The following is an 18,106-nucleotide window of genomic DNA, read 5'->3' on the forward strand; positions in this document are numbered from 1 at the left end:
CCACATACCAAATTGACCTTGAGCAAGACACAGAACCCCAAATATATATTCTCAGGCATGTGTGAATGATAGGCATATTGTAAAGTGCTATATAAATATGATCATCTAGTACTCAAACATTTCAATGGTGACTTTTTTTTTAATTAATCACTTTATAATTTCTAATATGTCATAAAATAATGAAAAATGCACATCACTAGTTCTCAGACTTTACATCCACCGGTCCAAGAGTTAGAATATTAAACAAAAACAGATAAAAGCAGTAAATACTGATGTGAGAGAACTAATTGCTGTAGCTGCAAACAAGAGTAAATAGTGTTTTTGTTGTCTACTATTTTTGCTTGCACAGAAATGCACATTTGATGCATTAGCGAGCATTTAGAGCAGCAGGTTGGTGCACCGCAGGGCATTTTATGTGTCACTAATGTGTTTCAATATTTTTTGAAAAACAAAGGGGCTCTATGGCAAGGGTAAACAGGACATATCAGGCTGTGGCCGGGAATATAACGATAGTAAGATTTGGTCTTGCCTTGGGATTCATTGACAGTAAGTAAAGGCTTATCCTTTGAAGGCCCCTCATACCCATGGTCCACCCATAAAGGTGTTTTCATCTGTTTTCAGTTTTCAGGTCAAAATACACTGGCCATGGAATGGGGCAATGCAACGCATCCGCAGCAGCAGGCAGCATATATGAGTATTACCTATACTTCTAGCCTGCGTAAATGATTATGAGATGCAGTTCCATCTCTGGCCTCACCTCAAGGTTGGCAACTTTTATCCTTTTTAAATGATTGCATTTTTAATATCTTTAGGTTTCAAACAAGCAATTGTCACCATGGTCCTAGGAAATTGTATAAAGTACTGTATATATATGTATTTTCAGAAATAGTACACACTAAACAGTAGTTGCCCAGGGGCAGATAACCTGTAACAGCCTCAGTACATTTGCTACCGGGCAGTAAGGAAGCTTTATTACTTGGACAGAAAATCCATAAAAATTCATATATAAATGAATCTTAAGACTATTTGTGAGATAATTACTTTGAACGTGAACTACTGGCTGTCTATGTCTTTCTTTATCACTGCTCATTACAGCTGCAACAACAGCATATTGATTTTGGACTTAACTAGGTCATCAGTACAGTAGTTGAAAACTGGTTTAGTTAATAAAGCTTTAATCAGTTAATTGAAAAAAAAAAAAATCAGTATACTAATCCAGAGTGAAAATAATGCTCAGTATTATCAGAATGTTTCCACTGATAAACACCAATAATAGTGATCCTGTGGATTAAGGGATAAACGTCCTACTCGATCAATGTGGACAAAAATATCAATGTCACTTATCAGTCACTAACATACAAATTGTCAGAATGCAGATGAAGTAATCAATATAGATTTGGCAGGTAAATTAAAAGGAGCCCCACATCCAGACAACAGACACTAACCTCTGCCTTTGCTATGACTTTCACCCAAAGCCTGTCGGTCAGAGCAACTAAACTTGAAATAAAAAGTTAACCTTTAATGAGCGATGACAGGCAGAAATTTGCTCAACTGAGTGAAAACAAATTAGAGCTAAACAATATAAATGGCAAAGCCAAGCCTGTGCTCATCTGATAGCTGACAGAATCCAGTTATAAGCTAAGTCTTCTCCCAGCTTGATAAAATGACCACCACTATCAACTGACAGTGAATGCCATTGCTTCTGAACAGAGGAAATTGTGCCTTGAAGATGTGAGTAATTGAATTTGTAAAAGTCATCGTATTACCCTATAATACAATATGCAGATTCAGAGGGGGTTGCAATTTACAAAAGGGTTGAACCACTATGAAATTGCCACCACCCCCCCCACTTACCGCACACAGACACACACTGTGCCATTAACACAGTTTCCTATTTCACATTGCTTCTGGCATTGCTGTTTCTGCCTCAGAGGAAGTTGAGATGCGTGACTACAAACCTCAGATGATATTTTATTACAAAGACGCTGCGGAAACTGTCAAAATACTTACTGATTACTCTAACGTCTCCATGACATGACCTGTCGGGATTTAAATATCCTTGACAAAGCTCCTTATGGCAAGAGGAAGGCTGGTGAAGCATCCACAGAATAACGGACACAAAAGTACGCTATAAGCACTATGTGGAGTACACTGTCAAGACCCTCTCAGGCACACTTGACAAACTGCAGAGCTTTTACATTTAGGTAGTGTACATAAATATAGCAGGGGCAGACAGCAAAACAGAGTGGAAACTACTTTTGAAAAGAACATTTTTGTGAATATTTCAGGGATTGTGGTATTAATAGTACAAGACAAGTGATTAGCAGTAAGACACATATGACATGACAAGCCGAGGGAGAAACAACAACAAAAAGGATAGATATACAGGTAAGCTCAAGTAATTAATAGGGTTGAAAAGACAAATAATATACAATAGAAAGCTGATAAGTATATGTATGCAAATAAATCAGCAATGAATGAATATGTAAACGATCAGCTTGCAAAGTGGTGAAAATGAGAATAAACATAAGGAATTAAAATGCATTAACACATATAATGTGCAGCTCAGAAGAACACATGAAAAGGACAATTTATTAAACTCCAATATGGCCAACCTTTTTGGCTGTCAATCACAAAGTTGCCCTCCTCATTTCCCATGGTGATCTTATATGTGATCCCGTCCCCATCAGGGTCCTTCGCCAGCACTGTGGCAACCAGCGTGTTGGGACCTGCATCCTCCGAAACGAATGTCCGATATCTGAAAAAATACAGGGAAAACACACAGTCAACACCTAACCTTTGACTCTCTGTGGAAGGATGCGTGTCCTGAGTTATGGCTGTGAAGGTGAAAATTAGACGGTTTAGACGGAAGGTTTGTCACTGATTCAATTCAGTTTCATCTAATTTATGGTCAGCCAGTAGAGAAACATAGAAACACGCTGCAGTGCCCACATTAAAACACTGATTGATACGAATCAAGTAAATCTTACAGACCAACTAAACACACTAGTACTTTTCCCTCACAATGCATTACAGCCTCATGAGTGTAATTCTGATTTCTAATGGATTTTTGAGTTTCATATTCAGTGAAGGAAAACAAATACGAACAGGGCTGGCAAATGTGCTGCTGAAAGAAAGAAAATACTCACCAAGAACTACAACAAGAAAAACAGAAACAGCAGTAGCTCATCTTCTACTAGCTTATCTCAACTGTCTCATTAGAATATTATGCAAGTGTTTGGTATGGACTTGCAAACAGGAAACAGGGTTTTTTTTTGTTTGTTTGTTTTGTGTTTTTACTATGATTCATTAACAAATATCTGTTTTTGATCATCCATGATATATATATATATATGTATATATATATATATATATAACCCATCCAAACCGACTTGCCTTGACATTCGCTTACTATCAGCACCCGCATACCAAACTGAGCCCAGCTTCTTGCTCTGAAATTCCCCTTCAGTTTTGTCTTTGCATCTTAGAGAAGCACTTTGAACTTCAGCTTTGAACTTCTCTTGGCCTTACACATACAGTACACTATATCGCTGAACCAGTGATGTGCTTGAAAGGAAAAGTTTTCTTGAAAGGCTGGCCTCCCTACCTTGTTGACATTAGAGTTCACACTCTAAATTCTCGGAACACCGTTCAGGCACCCCTGCTTGCAGCAGCAGACTTCATTGTATAATGCAATATGCCAGCCCCTGTGGGTTATCGGTTAAACACCAAGATGTACCTGGCATTGGGATAAAGCCTACTACTACTACACTGTTAATTACAAATTAATGGAATACCTGCTAATGAACACTTATTAAGTATTAACACTAACAGCTATGAATTGAAGGTTGACAGCTTATTGAACAAAAACAGCAGTAAAATGCCATGTACATTTGAAAACCTGGAAAGCTGTTCAAAGCTAACCAAAGGCAGCAAATATAAAGCTGTCATAAATGGTCTCCAGTGCAGTTTTTCTATAAATGAGTTATCAGCCAAAATAGGAAATAGGAGAAAATAGGACTGAAAAATGACAATAGTAATCAAAAAAATGCCATTCAGTTACTGAAAATGAAAAAAAAAAAATCTACTTTTTTCTACTGAAACATCAGCAACAATCTCAAGCCTGAGGCAAATTCTGCAAGCAATGTCTTTTTACTGTAGATTGCATCATTTCTTATTTTACATACATTACAGCTAGAGTTACATTTAAAACTGTGGTGCAGCAATATCCTTGATGATTAACTGTTCAGAAGAATAAATTGGATGCTAGGAAGTCTGTTCACTAAAATGACAGAGGCATTCCTTTACTTAGCCTCACTGGTATCAAGCCATTACTTCTTTTCTTGCTGGTTGTTTCCTGAGGTTTCTGATTTTATTCTGAGACCTCTATTGCCACCAAAATACCAGAGTGGTGAAGTCTATTTTAGTCATTGTGCTCAGTGCACTGAGAGATACCATTTAAAATACTTGACATAGACTTATCCCTTCAAAAATAATGTTATAGTTACTCACAACAATCCACACACTGCCAATAGTTTTCAGTGGAGCACCATTTTTTGCTGAAAAAGTGTATCATTGTCTCTGTCTGTGTGTATGTGCACTTTTCGGCATATTGAGCTTAAAGCTCAGAACAGAAGACATGCTCTTTCTGCTTTCGCTTTTTTATCAATGACTCATTGCCTGCCCACATGAGCATACACATTCAATATACAGGTCTAGTGACATATATGTATATCCGTCTGTCACTCCACACTAATGACGAGGCCTATTCATTTTTCACTGAAAACAAGGTATCTGATTAGGACTTGAACACTGTGATCATGTTCTGTCATTGCCGTCTTTCTGCCTCAACAACTGTTGGACTAGTTCTGTCTGGGAAGATCAGTGATGTGCCACTCGTTTGCTCCATCTGTGGAGTGTTGAGTAATTTCAGCTCACACTCCGCAAGCCGCACACTTCCCTGCAGATCAATACACAAGTCAGGCAAGGGGAGATGCTGTGCTGTGTTTCTTTATTATGTAGTTTCTCTAAGGGTACACGGGGCACATCGATCAAACGGCTTCCACTTGTGGTCTAAGGAAGCTATTTGAAAGATCATTAGATAATTGCTTGCATTTATCTCACCTGAAAGCCAGAAAGAACCGAGGCCTCCTTGTGCATTTTTGCCTGTAATTTGATGGTGAAATTACAGATGCTGTCAGTGCAGTTGAATTTATGCATGACTCCTTCGCACAGGCTACTGAGCCTCTTTTGTCCTGACTCCCCAAATTAGTTCTACTTTAGCATTACAGATGCAGACAGAGTAATCATTATAGACTCAAATGGACTTGGCTTACAATTAGGCTTATGATTACAAACAGCCTGAAATGGCAACAACAGTTGAGGTTGGAGTGTAATGGTCTGAAAAACATATCAACTTTTCATATGTAGAAAATATATTTTAATAATACTGTGTTGAAAACAAATTTTGATAAGTGATTGCTCATTTAAGCAGTAAAACAAGTAGAAATGTTTCTCCCAGGTTCAAGTGTGGGTAAATTGAATATTCTTCATTTTGTTTGTTGGAAAAAACAAGCTATCTGGGGACACTATATAAGCTCAGGGTAATTGTGATCATTTCTGATGACTCTACAATGAATAAAAGACGAAAAAATGAAGAGATTAATTGATAATGGAAACTGCTGGAAGTCCGCAACTTGAATTTTATTTCTAATGTTGGAAATGATAGCTCACAAAATAATTCCAGTAGTTTTAGTAGTTGTTTTGAAGCTTTAAATTAAACCTTCTTCCCCAGAAAATTATAGCTGAGCAAATTATCTACTGAAACAGATTGTGTCCTACCATCAAAACCTCCAGAGCACCAGAACAAGTCAGCACGACTTTAACTAAAATTTCCACATCTGAATTACCACTGGGGTCCAGTGCAAGTGATAACCCCCTCCCTCCAACACATACCAACAGAAACAGGAAAAGACTAAATTTGGCCAATGTTTGCAACAATAATGGCAAAGGAAACAGATGACCACACCCTGTGCCCTCCATATCATCAAAGACCTATTCAGAAGGCAGTTTAAAGGTAATCATGCTTGACACTTACATCACCGTAACTTCAACACATACCTTTCTCTAATTCTTTCAAGCAGATGCCCATAGGCGTCCACTGCACTGTCCACTGACTATGTAACTGTCTGAGAAAGTGAGATCATGTGATGCCTTTTGCAATCACATTCAGGCTCTTCCACAACTCTTGTTTGGCTTGATCAATGCTGCAATTGAGAACCGCCTCAGACATACACCAACACACACTAATTACTTTTAAAGCTTTTTGATTTATTTTTTGTTTTAGTTCATTTTCAGTCTGTTGATGTGTCCCTTAAGCCAGCCCCCAGATGTCAGTTTTTAAAATTAATAACTGAATGTAATGATTGAATTCATTTAGTTTATTCAGATAAGGCATGGATGGAGAACAGAGAAATGAGAAGTGGTAATCTATATTAAAATGCCATGTTTCCATTTGCTTTTTGGATTACTACTCACGTTTTATTTATTATTCATGTAATTGCATAGGTGGACAGAATTGGCACCTGAATTCCCTCATTTCCTCTGCACATACACTATATTGCCAAAAGTATTCGCTCATCTGTCATTACAGGCATATTGTCAAAAAGCACGGTGTCACTGGCGCAGAGGGCTGAACCCCTCTGAACTGGGAACCCCCGCTGAACTTACTGTGGTGAGGATAAACAAAAAGTACAAAAAAAGCTGTGGCAAAAACTTGGTGAAACATGACAAGATTTTCCTGACGTAGCACATGGCGACTGAACTACAATCTGACTAAGAGTGACGGGGAAGACGAGGACTAAATAGACAACATAACAAGAGACAGGTGAAACACATTAAGGCAGGAGAATGCAATCATGAGAAACCAAAGTAAAGTTACATGAAACAGGGACACACAGGGGAAGTGACACTTTCAAAATAAAACAGGACATGACAAAAACCTGGAATATAATACATGGAAACACATGACAAGACACACATGATTAATCCATAGGGTTTAATATGACGTCGGCCCACCCTTTGCAGCTATAACAGCTTCAGCTCTTCTGGGAAGGCTTTCCACAAGGTTCAGTGTGTTTATGTAAATTTTTGACCATTCTTCCAGAAACACATTTGTAAGGTCAGACACTGGTGTTGGACGAGAAGGTCTGACTGGCAGTCTTCCCTCTAATTCATCCCAAAGGTGTTCAACCTATCTATCTTTATGGACTTTGCTTTGTGCACCAGTGCGCAGTCATGTTGGAACAGGAAGGGGCCATCCCCAAACTGTTCCCACAAAGTTGGGATTTGGCATGGAATTGTCCAAAATCTCTTGGTATGCTGAAGCATTCAGAGTCCCTTTCACTGGAACTACGAGGCCAATCCCAGCTCCCGAAAAACAACTCCACACCATAATCCCTTGTCCATAAAACTTCATACTTGGCACAATGCAACCAGACAAGTACTGGTCTCCTGGCAACCGCCAAACCCAGACTTGTCCGTCAGATTGCCAGATGGAGAAGCGTGATTCGTCACTCCAGAAAACACGTCTCCACTGCTCTAGAGTCCAGTGGTGCCGTGCTTTACACCACTGCATCCGACACTTTGCATTGCACTTGGTGATGTATGGCTTGGATACAGCTGCATGGCCATGGAAACCCATTCCATGAAGCTCTCTATGCACTGTTCTTGAGCTAATCTGAAGTCCACACGAAGTTTGGAGGTCTGTAGCGATTGACTCTGCAGAAAGTTGGCGACCTCTGCACACTATGCACCTCAGTATTCGCTGACCCTGCTCTGTCATTTTACGTGGCCTACCACTCAGTGGCTGAGTTGCTGTCATTCCCAGTCACTTCCACTTTGTTATAATACCACTGTCAATTGACTGTGAAATATTTAGTAGTGAGGAAATTTCACGACCAGGCCTTTCGCCTTGTTGCACAGGTGGCATCCTATCACAGTACCACGCTGGAATTCACTGAGCTCCTGAGAGCAGCGCATTCTTTCACAAATGTTTGTAGAAGCAGTCATGCCTAGGTGCTTGATTTTATACACCTGTGGCCATGGAAGTGATTGGAACACTTGAATTCAATTATTTGGATGGGTGAGTGAATACTTTTGGCAATATGGCGTATACCACGAGAGCCGGCAACAATAACAGAACAATTGCCATCCCCCTGGTGGTTGTGAAACACCACTACATCCTCTGTGGTTGTGGAGATGGTGATAACTGTAACAGACGTAGCTATAATAGAAGCACTGAAGCAGTCTTTGCAACAGTCTTTGTTAAAGCAAATTAATAAGTGCGGGCTCTGGCAGGTTAAAAGTGCCATGTTATTAAATTCGTGGACTGGTGGAATATATGTTTGTGTATGTGTGTGTGTGCGTGTGCAGTGAGTGTTTCATGTGAAAAAATTTATATTGTTTCTGTCAATATTCCAGTGACATGTTTGCTGTTTTGGTCTGTTGAGTCTGAAAGCTTGATCTGTTGAATGTTTAGCAACCTCAAGAACTCTAACAGAAGGGGGGAATGAATTTGAAAACCGTGAGTGTTGGTCTGGGAGGGTCCTCACCCAGAAAAGTATAAGGTTTAGATACTTTGTTTCCTGCATTCTTGAGACTTTTAAGAAATGAAATTAACAAAATAATAAGTAAACTACAACAGCATTTTAATTTTAACCTTTTAATTCCCATCAAAGAATACAGAATCACTCAGTCCTCTGGCATGAATCTCTGGCATAAATTAATATTCATCAGTTGTCATACTTTCATTCATTTATTTTTTGCCCCTTCCTCTTAGAGAGTCTGTGATTCACTACAGACAGCATCTTTAGTTTTCACAAAACAAATAAATGGCCACACTCAAACTAGAACATGATGGTTCCATATACTTAGACATAAGCCTTGGCTGAATGAGGTTTTGGGGAAACATTTTTTTTAAACTACAAATATTTATACAATAGGTTTATAATAAGATGAAGAACTGAACAACTAGGTCACCGAATAATTTCATACATACTGGGGGTGGGTTTAGGGTCACTTTCCCAGGTTTAGTACCATTAAAAAAACAAAAAAAGAAAGTAAGTCTTGTTGATATTGAAGAATATTCACTATAGGCTATGCCAAAACAATTGTAACAAACATGTCTCCATAATAAATTGAGTGGGAATACATTATTGCTGAAAATCTGCTGTGAATGTCTGCTTTGAAGTCAACATGACCTTAATGTTATCTTTGCTCGACTTTCTTATTAAGTTAATACAGGGAATCAAACAACAAGGGATGGGAAATAAAGGCTTTTACCAAAGAAATATGATTTGGAGGAAAACATCTCCCAGAACAATACCAGGTGATGCCTGAGCAAGAGGTATATTGATGTCTCTGGCTATTGCCACCTCTTTATGTCATGGCAAAGATACAAAAACTTTAAACTACAATATCAGTGACTTTGGTTATGGATGTGATTTAATTCAGTAGCAGTGAGGCTGAAGCTTATATGGGTCATATCACTTCTCTAACCCTCAGTGGTGAAGTTTTTGATTTAGAAGCGGTTGTTGTGTTGATATCCTTGGTCGAAGTGCAGCTGACTGGTAGCTAAAAACACTGATGGGGCTAACCTCAGAAATGATGAGAATGGCTGCCTCAAGTCTGTGTGGTTGACCAATCAGAGTAGGTTTTTCAGGAGGGCGGGCTTAAGGAGGACTAGGCTACACCAAAGTGTTTCAAACAAAGAATGAATACTGCAGCAGGGAATAATATGAATGCGGTTAAGCTAATGGGTTTTTTAAACATTATAGACACCTTAAAAACAACCAAAACATGCCCGCTTTAAACTAAACCTATGGCAAAATCTTAGAAAAGTACACATTAAATGGAGTAAATATTGCTTATCTGTCCCAATGTTTGCTGCAACAGTATGTTCAGCTAACTAAATATGAATGTAAATATGAACTATAGCTAAATTTGGTGTAACACTGAATACTACTATACCTATATGTCACCAGATGCTACTATATCAGAATTTTGGATAACATTAGCAGATCTGTCCAACTCTGTACTGAATTTGTTTACCCAAGGTTACTTTGCCAGTTTCTTGAATTTGTCCCCATCATAAAACCATTTTGTCATACAAGTGAAACATACTGTTTGAAAACACTAATGCGACTAAATCTAATCCTTTGGATTGCTTTATGTGACATCCCCAAAAACCACATTTGTTGCTACTGATTAACTGAACAGCTATCACCCTATTTTATTTTTCAATTGGACTATGAAAAGAAGTGGCAGGCAGCACCCAGGTGTACTGACCCTGCCCCCGTTTCCATCTGCGTTCAGTCCATGTGTCAGAAGTAATCAGGACGAAGAACTGAACACACCTTGTCTTCACTGCTTCTATACTTTGTTGGCATTTTACAGAAGTTTCTTTTGTTACTGTGGTATTGATCTTGGGACCCGTAATATTTAACAGATTATTTTTGTTATATATATTGAATTTCAGAAACTTTAAAATGCACCATGCTAAAGTTTGTTCAGACACTGCTAAGCTGCTGCAGCACAGACAAAGGCTTGATTTACCTGAGCCTGGTCTTCCAGGCAAGTCATTATGTTTTGGGTTTATTCACTCTGTACAGGGATGTATTCGGACTTTACTTGTATTTGTAAAAGTAACAGGAGAAAATTTGTAATGTCCCTTATGAAGTTGCATTTGTTTCTTTGAGAAAGTATTATATTTCTGTATGAGTGGAAGTCCAAATTAACTGTTAAGTCCAGTACTATTGCACACGAAGAGTTGCTTGTTATAAGTACAATTAGGTAATTCTGTAATTTGCACTATAAGATTATACTAGCTCTAGTTCACTTTATCTACAACTTATTGAAAGCCCTGAAATGTTATTAGAAGAGGATGAATTCTAAACGGTTCATGTGGATGTGATAACGCTATATGAGGGATTATGGAATAAATGGATTTATGGATTTGTTTTGCACTAGGTCATATTTCTGGACTGAAGCTCGAGGAAATACTATTCAATTTGCATAATTTGGTTTTAAAATAAAGAAGTAATCTGGATGAAGCACTGAACACATATTGTGTTTACTGCTGCAGTGTTTTATCTGCATCTTACAGAAAGTTCTCTTTTTTACTATGGTACCATTCCAGGGACCTCTGTGATGTTAAATTATTTACTTAAGATGATATAATACTATGACTAACTAGCTCTACAGTGTAACATAAGAACAACGGTGTTTATTTCCACACCCTCTACATTAATTATCAACTGAGATGGTTGCTGAGTTTTTAATTGGACATATAGTTTTAATCTGTTATAGCTTTAATTTTGTTTTGGATCATTAAACAAAACTGTGTAGTCATATTTTCTTGTTTGTAGTCATCGAGTGCGTAAGTGAAAAACTTTCTTTAGGTTCTGACAATCATCAGTCAGCTCAAGACCACTTTTAAAACTAATTCAGAGAGCTAAAGTTAATTAGCAAGCTAGAAGTAGCAAAGATCTGCCATTGACAGTTATCATTTCACCTGGGAAACTGATGAAATCTGAAAGATTCTATGAAATATAAAAAATAGAAGCCTGCTTTTGTTGACCTGTCTGAAATCAAGGGCCTCTGTCTGAATTATTTTTTTTTTGAACGGCTAATTGCATAGGATTAATCAGCAATGTATCATTGTAAACTGCATAGATATACTGATAAGCTGCCTTAGCATGACATCAGTAGCTTCTGTTCTTCGTGTCTGTCTCAAATGCACACCTGGAATCAATCCAGTGTAAGTGTAAGTTCAAATGTGGATGAGTGATAGTTTAAATTAATTTAAATGAAGTTCATTACTGCCATAGAAATGTGGACATGAACTCATGAGGTGTCCATACACTAGAACAGTGGAGGAAACATCCCAGGTTTCTGTGGCAACAGAATGGTACATCATGGTGGGTACAGTAATAGGGTCCTGATAGCAAAGTGACAGCACATAGATGAAAGGCGGCTATTATGTCACTCACCAGGAAGTGAGAGCCATGCAGTGAAGAGGCAGATCTGAGAGTTAGAGCCTGGACTTCATAGAAACATGAAAAAAAACAAATAGTTCTCTTTTCTTCCTCCTCCTTTCTTTCCTGAACAACATTACCATCATAGCCAGTCTCAAAAGGACGGCACTTCAAAAAATACTGCAAATGATATTTTTTAGACTTGCAGCCCCTACACTTGACCTAAACTGGCAACACATAACAAACACACACACACACACACACAAATACTCATTATAATTTATGCTTCTATTTCAAAGAATCAATACAAATAGGCCAGATTTTCTGCCTGGATAATATATAATCAATGACCTCTTTGCTTTCCCATCTCTCTCTTTTCCTCTCTGTCCATTACATGTTTTGACTCAGCACATACAAGTGAACAACACCCCACACAGTGTAATTAATTTTATCTTTGTAAGTTTTATTTTCTATGAAGACATATGTGTGTCTGCATGGATGACTCTGGAGCTCTGTGGAGCTCTGTGTGTGCATACGTCTGATTGTCCAGTATTGTTTTTGTGGCCGTAGTGCAGAGTTGAGAGCTACTGAAGAAAAACTGACTGATTATTCTGCTGTCACTGACAGCAAATCAATACAACCCAACACACACACACACACACACACACACACACACACACACACAGACTAATCCCGTCCCGCTATAAAAAACATTAACACATGCATATCAGATGCAGGATGCATGGATGCACTTTATGATACGAACTACATCACTCTGTCCATTCCAACACTGCACTTCTCTGGGACCTTCTCAATTACTGAATACACACATATGTACACAGGCACAAACACACACACACACGGTGTGGGATCAGGGCCTCCTGAGGGTGCTGGTGGGCACGGCTGATTGACCCTGCCTCACCAATCTGCCCAGCTCTCTGCCAGAAAATCAACCAATTAAAAGATGCAGGCACCACAGCAGCACCGGGGGGAAAAAAAAGCACTGGAATTGTGGGTAACAGCAGCTGCAATGTTGAATTGGGAAGCAGCTGTAAGGAGCTGACCTAACAAGACAGGACACTCACTCGTTCTCTTTCTCTCTCTCTCTCTTGCTCTCTCTCAAACAGCTTTGGTTTTCCATATTTTATATGCTTCATGAACTGGTATGCAATTGATCTCCAAACACTCCTCAGATAGACTAAGTCCATTCATGTAGTTCATCTGTTTACACCACACATGCATTGTCCTGTTACACAATTTTTGTGCGAATTTAAAGTGTATCTATGCATGATTAAGAACTCAAAGATGCAATTTCATTCATTCAAGGACAGAAAAACATTTTTTAGCAGATCTCAGCAGATGGTGGCTGCACTTGACTTGAGATGCTCATAAGTGTGTGTGTGGTATATATGCAAACTTCTGCAGACAAACCCTCATTCTGGCACACTAAAGAACTTAACAAAGAGAGTACCAGACTGTTTGTCCATAACAATGCTTTCCAGTACAGAGAATCTTCAGCCATGCTACTGACAGCTGAGGTACAAATATCAGAATAACTGTCATGTGGTCCTGCTCACCAGAAAGACAGCCAGGCGCTCTTGTCTTACCCTCACCAGCAGTGAAAAATCTCACACTGAGGAATTGGGCTTGTAGCAGATCTTACAGACAAAACCCATGATCATTCAATTTCATTTCAATTCAGTTTATTTATGTATCACCAATTCACAGCAAAAGTTATCTCATGACACTTTCCAATTAGAGCAGGTCTAGACCAAACTCTTTAATTAAATTGTAATATAGAAAAGCCAACGTTCCCCCTTGAGCAAGCACTTGGTGACTGTGGCGAGAAAAAAAGAAAAAACTGCCTTTTAGAATGTGTGTGATTAGGATGTGAAAATGTAAATTTCACACTTTTTACATTTCATCCATCCATCCATTTGCTATATCACCTATCCGTCAGGGTCGCGGGGGGGCTGGAGACTATATATTTCATTTAATTGCAATTGTGAAAATGTTCCATTCATATTTAACACCCTGTGTTTCAGTTTTTAGTTGACTGATTCCTACTTACATATGTTGGGAGAATTCAGGTGCCTCATCGTTGACATTAGCCATTCGAATCCGTACTGTGGTTGTGCCAGTGCGAGGGACCTCCCCCTTGTCAACTGCCATCACGACAAACTCATACAGGTGGTTGGGCCTCTCATAGTCCAGAGGTCCTGCTGGGAAAATGGTCCCATGAGGAGAAATGGTAAAGTCTGGACTCAGGGTGTAATAGGTCAACTCTGCATTCTCCTCGGAGTCACAGTCATTTGCTGACACTAAAGATGAGGAAAAAATGGAGAACAGAGAAAAAAGTTAGAGGAAGCAAACAAAGAGAGAACCTGTAGATCCTAACCTTTTCCTTTCAATTTGAAGTTTATAAGCTAACATGGTGGCTGGTATATGTGATGTTTTCTGGTGGTATAGTCAAACTGAATGTAATTAGACCGGCTGTGAAAGCATTTTTAGATTGATCACGGTCAATCAATGAATGTAGCTTATGTGAGCAAAGGTGCTGCTCAGTCTCAAAACACTCAAACCAAAACTTGTTAAAACTGTGTTAGAAAGATAATATTAACTTTGTCACTTTTGTCAAACCACAAGTGCTGTGCAGAAATTAAGTCATACCCAGACTTTTCCAACTCTGATAGCTTTATCAGTCAACAATCTTGCAATTAAGTTAGAAAATATATTATGAATTTATAAATTATTTTCTGTGGTGTAATCAAATGAAAAACATTACAGGGAGACATACGGTACAAGCTAATAAAAATCTGAAATATTTGAAACCGTCTAAGTGGTATTAAATAGAGCATGAGGATTATGAATGAGAGTGAGAAAATAATTTTTTTGGCTTGGCTGAATTCTCTTTTTACAAAATGAAGTGCAAAGTGTAAGCAGCCTTCCATTGCAGGTTTAGCTTCTATTAAATTTGGGCAAAATTTGGCTGAAACTTTTCCTTTTTTCAAACGTACATGAAAGCATTATACTGTATTTCTCAATAACAGCTATTCAAAAACAGTGAAAAATTCAAATCCTTCACTTACACACAGAGAATACATTATTGCAAATGACTACATTTACATAAACAAAATATTCAGGGGTTTTTTTTTTGTTTGTTTGTTTTTTGCCCTTAGGAAAGACACTGTTACTACTAAGTTGTTCACATGACTAATAAATAATACATATTCCACTATTATTGCCAATTACATGCAGCAGTGCAGCATGCAGTTTATTTATCACACATGTTCTCATCATGGTGTCCATCTATTTGAAAGGATGCAACAAATCCCACAAATCACATTGATAAGACCCATATTCCTGTAATGCATTGATCTAATATATACAGGGACTTTGTCCAGTCACAAGGGGTGGCCATCCTACGTAGTAGAAAATTTGGGTGCATTTTTCACACAATGCTACAGTGCTATGTTGGATGTTATTTCTTATTCTGTCTGATTTGTAATTCCTTTTTTTCTGTTTTTTTTTTTAAAGAAATCAGTAATTACATGCAGCGACCTTACTTTTTATGCCAAAGAAAAGCACACTGATTTAATTCATGGTGAAAGAGAAAAGTACAATTTGTTCTCTTATTAAGATCAGAGCCAAGTTTTGTTCTCATTCCTTGTATTTCAGCAAATGAACTCAACATGAGCACAGGTTATCTAATCACTTCACATGTGAAGTGAAGACTGAAAAGCAAGCAATGCCCCCACTGACTTAAGTGTTCAATTCTATAATATAAGGGGAATAAGTGTTATTTGCACAGCATGCATTGGGAGGCTGTCACTTTGCAACATTTCTGTTTATACACCACACATTGGGAATCCATGGAGCCAGAACTCGCTTGGCCACAAATTGATTGCCTTGCTAAAACTGAAAACACCACCAGGGATTTGAATAAGCATATTTTCCGCTAACAAGTCATTTCACCATCAAACTCTCAATTCTCCAATTCACCTTACATTGCATTTGGCCTGTGTGCCCACACACACACACACAGAGAAAAACCAACATAAACAGCTATGCATATGAATAAATACACACACAAATACATCAACACAACATCACTGCTTGCTTCAACAAACTAATAAAATTTCTATATTGCCATAAAACCTTGGGAGGACCCTCAAATTAATAATTCTGATAAAATGTCAACATAAAACATTTCAGTTCAGAGAAAGGTTTATAAACTCTATCACTATCAAATGATTTGTTCTGTTTCATTACAGGTTTACTTGGAATCTGTAACTTTCTGATATTAAAATGTTTGTGATCTTAAACATCCAGAACAACCATCAAACTAAACTAAAATCAGCTACATCCTCATGTTTATGTAACTTCTCCCAGTAATGCTGCAAGATGAAAATATGAAATCTTAGTGCCTTAAACCACAAAGCTGACCTGAAAGAGAGAAGAGCATCTCATTAACACTAAAAACGCTGATGAAAGATTGACAGTGTTGAAGGAGTGACAGGTAAGGAGGAAGCTTTAAAGCCTAATTAAGATGGATTTTTTCCGAAAGACAGCAAAAAAAAAATTGTGCAATGTATTGTAAACACGGGAGGCACGATGCCTCTTTCTTCATTTTTCTTAGCTAGAAAGAAATTGCAATACAAAACCGCATCAAATCTGGTGTACAAATGGCAGTTTTTGTCCATTTTGGCAACACTTTAAGTTACTCACTATGGTGCAATGAGTAATTTCTGTTATTTAGATTTATGTCGGCCTTGCAACTTGGACAAAGTGAATTTGTGTTTGTTTACCCTGCAATATAGTCTTGGTTACAAGAACTGACATCTTCCTGAACTGCAGCTGAAAGGCAGCTGTTTCACTGCTGTGAAGTGATGAATAACCTCTCCTCCAGTGACTAAGAGTAAAGAAAAAAATGAACTGCAGTGCTTTTGCCTGCATGGAGTCCAATCCTATGCAGTGGCCAAATACAAGTCACATATGAGTCAATACTTAATTTACTAAGTACAGATTTGTGCTCTTCAGATTGAGCATGTATTTGTCAGTAAGTCCCGGTGTAATCTTGAATCAGCATTGTTGTGCTGGCATCACTACATGTGTCTGTACTTATTTGTGTGTGTGTGTGTGTGTGTGTGTGTGCAGCACATTTCTAGCTGCACCTCCCATGTCTTTCTGGCACATAATGATTTTGTACTGAAGATTGAAACTGCAGGAGCCTCAGATCTCTACGGAAAGCAAGATAATTGGCTTGCTTGGTACAGTTTTTTTTGTCCAACTTGGTCTAGTACACATTTGTCCACTCTCATGATGGGACTGATTATGGCATTACTAGCACATGATTTAGCAAAATGATGCTGAATGCCTATTTCTCCTCATTCCTTTAATGTAATACTATGCCTTTTGACCCATTTAATCAAGGAAGGGGGACAAAAAAGGTGGGGCTGTTTCAGTTTCAGGTGCACTCACAGCTGGATTGAGTAAAATTTACTGTAAAATGCATTTAAGCATTTTTGTCTGAAAGATGAAATTTAACAAGGAAAACAAGGTGCATGAATCTTACAAGCTAATTGTCCATATTCGAACTTGTAAACTAGGAACTCTGGAAATGTTCTTTCAGGAGGCATATACTGTTATACAGATCTCATAATCACACAGATACAATGTGTTCACGAAGCTGACATCTTTTTTTTTTGTTTTGTTTTGTTTCTTAAAGATAGTCACAAAAGTACAGACCCAAAGTTGCTAACACTTACATACATACACATCAGTGGGTGCACACACACACAGCAGGGTGAAACTTCTCTCCCCTCCCTTGCTGCACCTGTTGTTGGCAGCAGCTGACTGTGCCTGCTGTGCATCCATACACCCTCCTACACCACACCTCAGTCCCTCATTCGCTCGCTCACTTTTCATTTTCATCATTAGTTCTTGTCTTCTGTAATGACAATTTAGAAAGCACTAAGCAGAATGATCCTTTCTTATTCACATTTATTTCTCATTAAATGGCCTTGAGACATCTGTGTTTTTAGCCAAGCTAATGAGATGGCTCTCTGGCA

At 38.3% G+C, this 18,106-nt stretch overlaps 1 protein-coding gene across 1 annotated transcript in view; it reads right to left on the bottom strand.

Annotated features, from left to right (window-relative positions):
• The window catches only part of si:ch211-186j3.6 (neural-cadherin), a 250,361-nt gene that overhangs the window by 139,154 nt on the left and 93,101 nt on the right, over window positions 1–18,106 (bottom strand). The window contains exons 6-7 of the mRNA XM_046396664.1: window positions 14,107–14,356; window positions 2,616–2,758 (exon numbers count right to left, since the gene is read on the bottom strand). Coding sequence (XP_046252620.1) covers window positions 2,616–2,758; window positions 14,107–14,356 — 393 coding nt within the window. The remainder of the gene's footprint in view (window positions 1–2,615; window positions 2,759–14,106; window positions 14,357–18,106) is intronic.

Source organism: Scatophagus argus, chromosome 1 (assembly GCF_020382885.2).
Source record: "Scatophagus argus isolate fScaArg1 chromosome 1, fScaArg1.pri, whole genome shotgun sequence".
NCBI classification, from domain to species: Eukaryota; Metazoa; Chordata; class Actinopteri; family Scatophagidae; genus Scatophagus; species Scatophagus argus.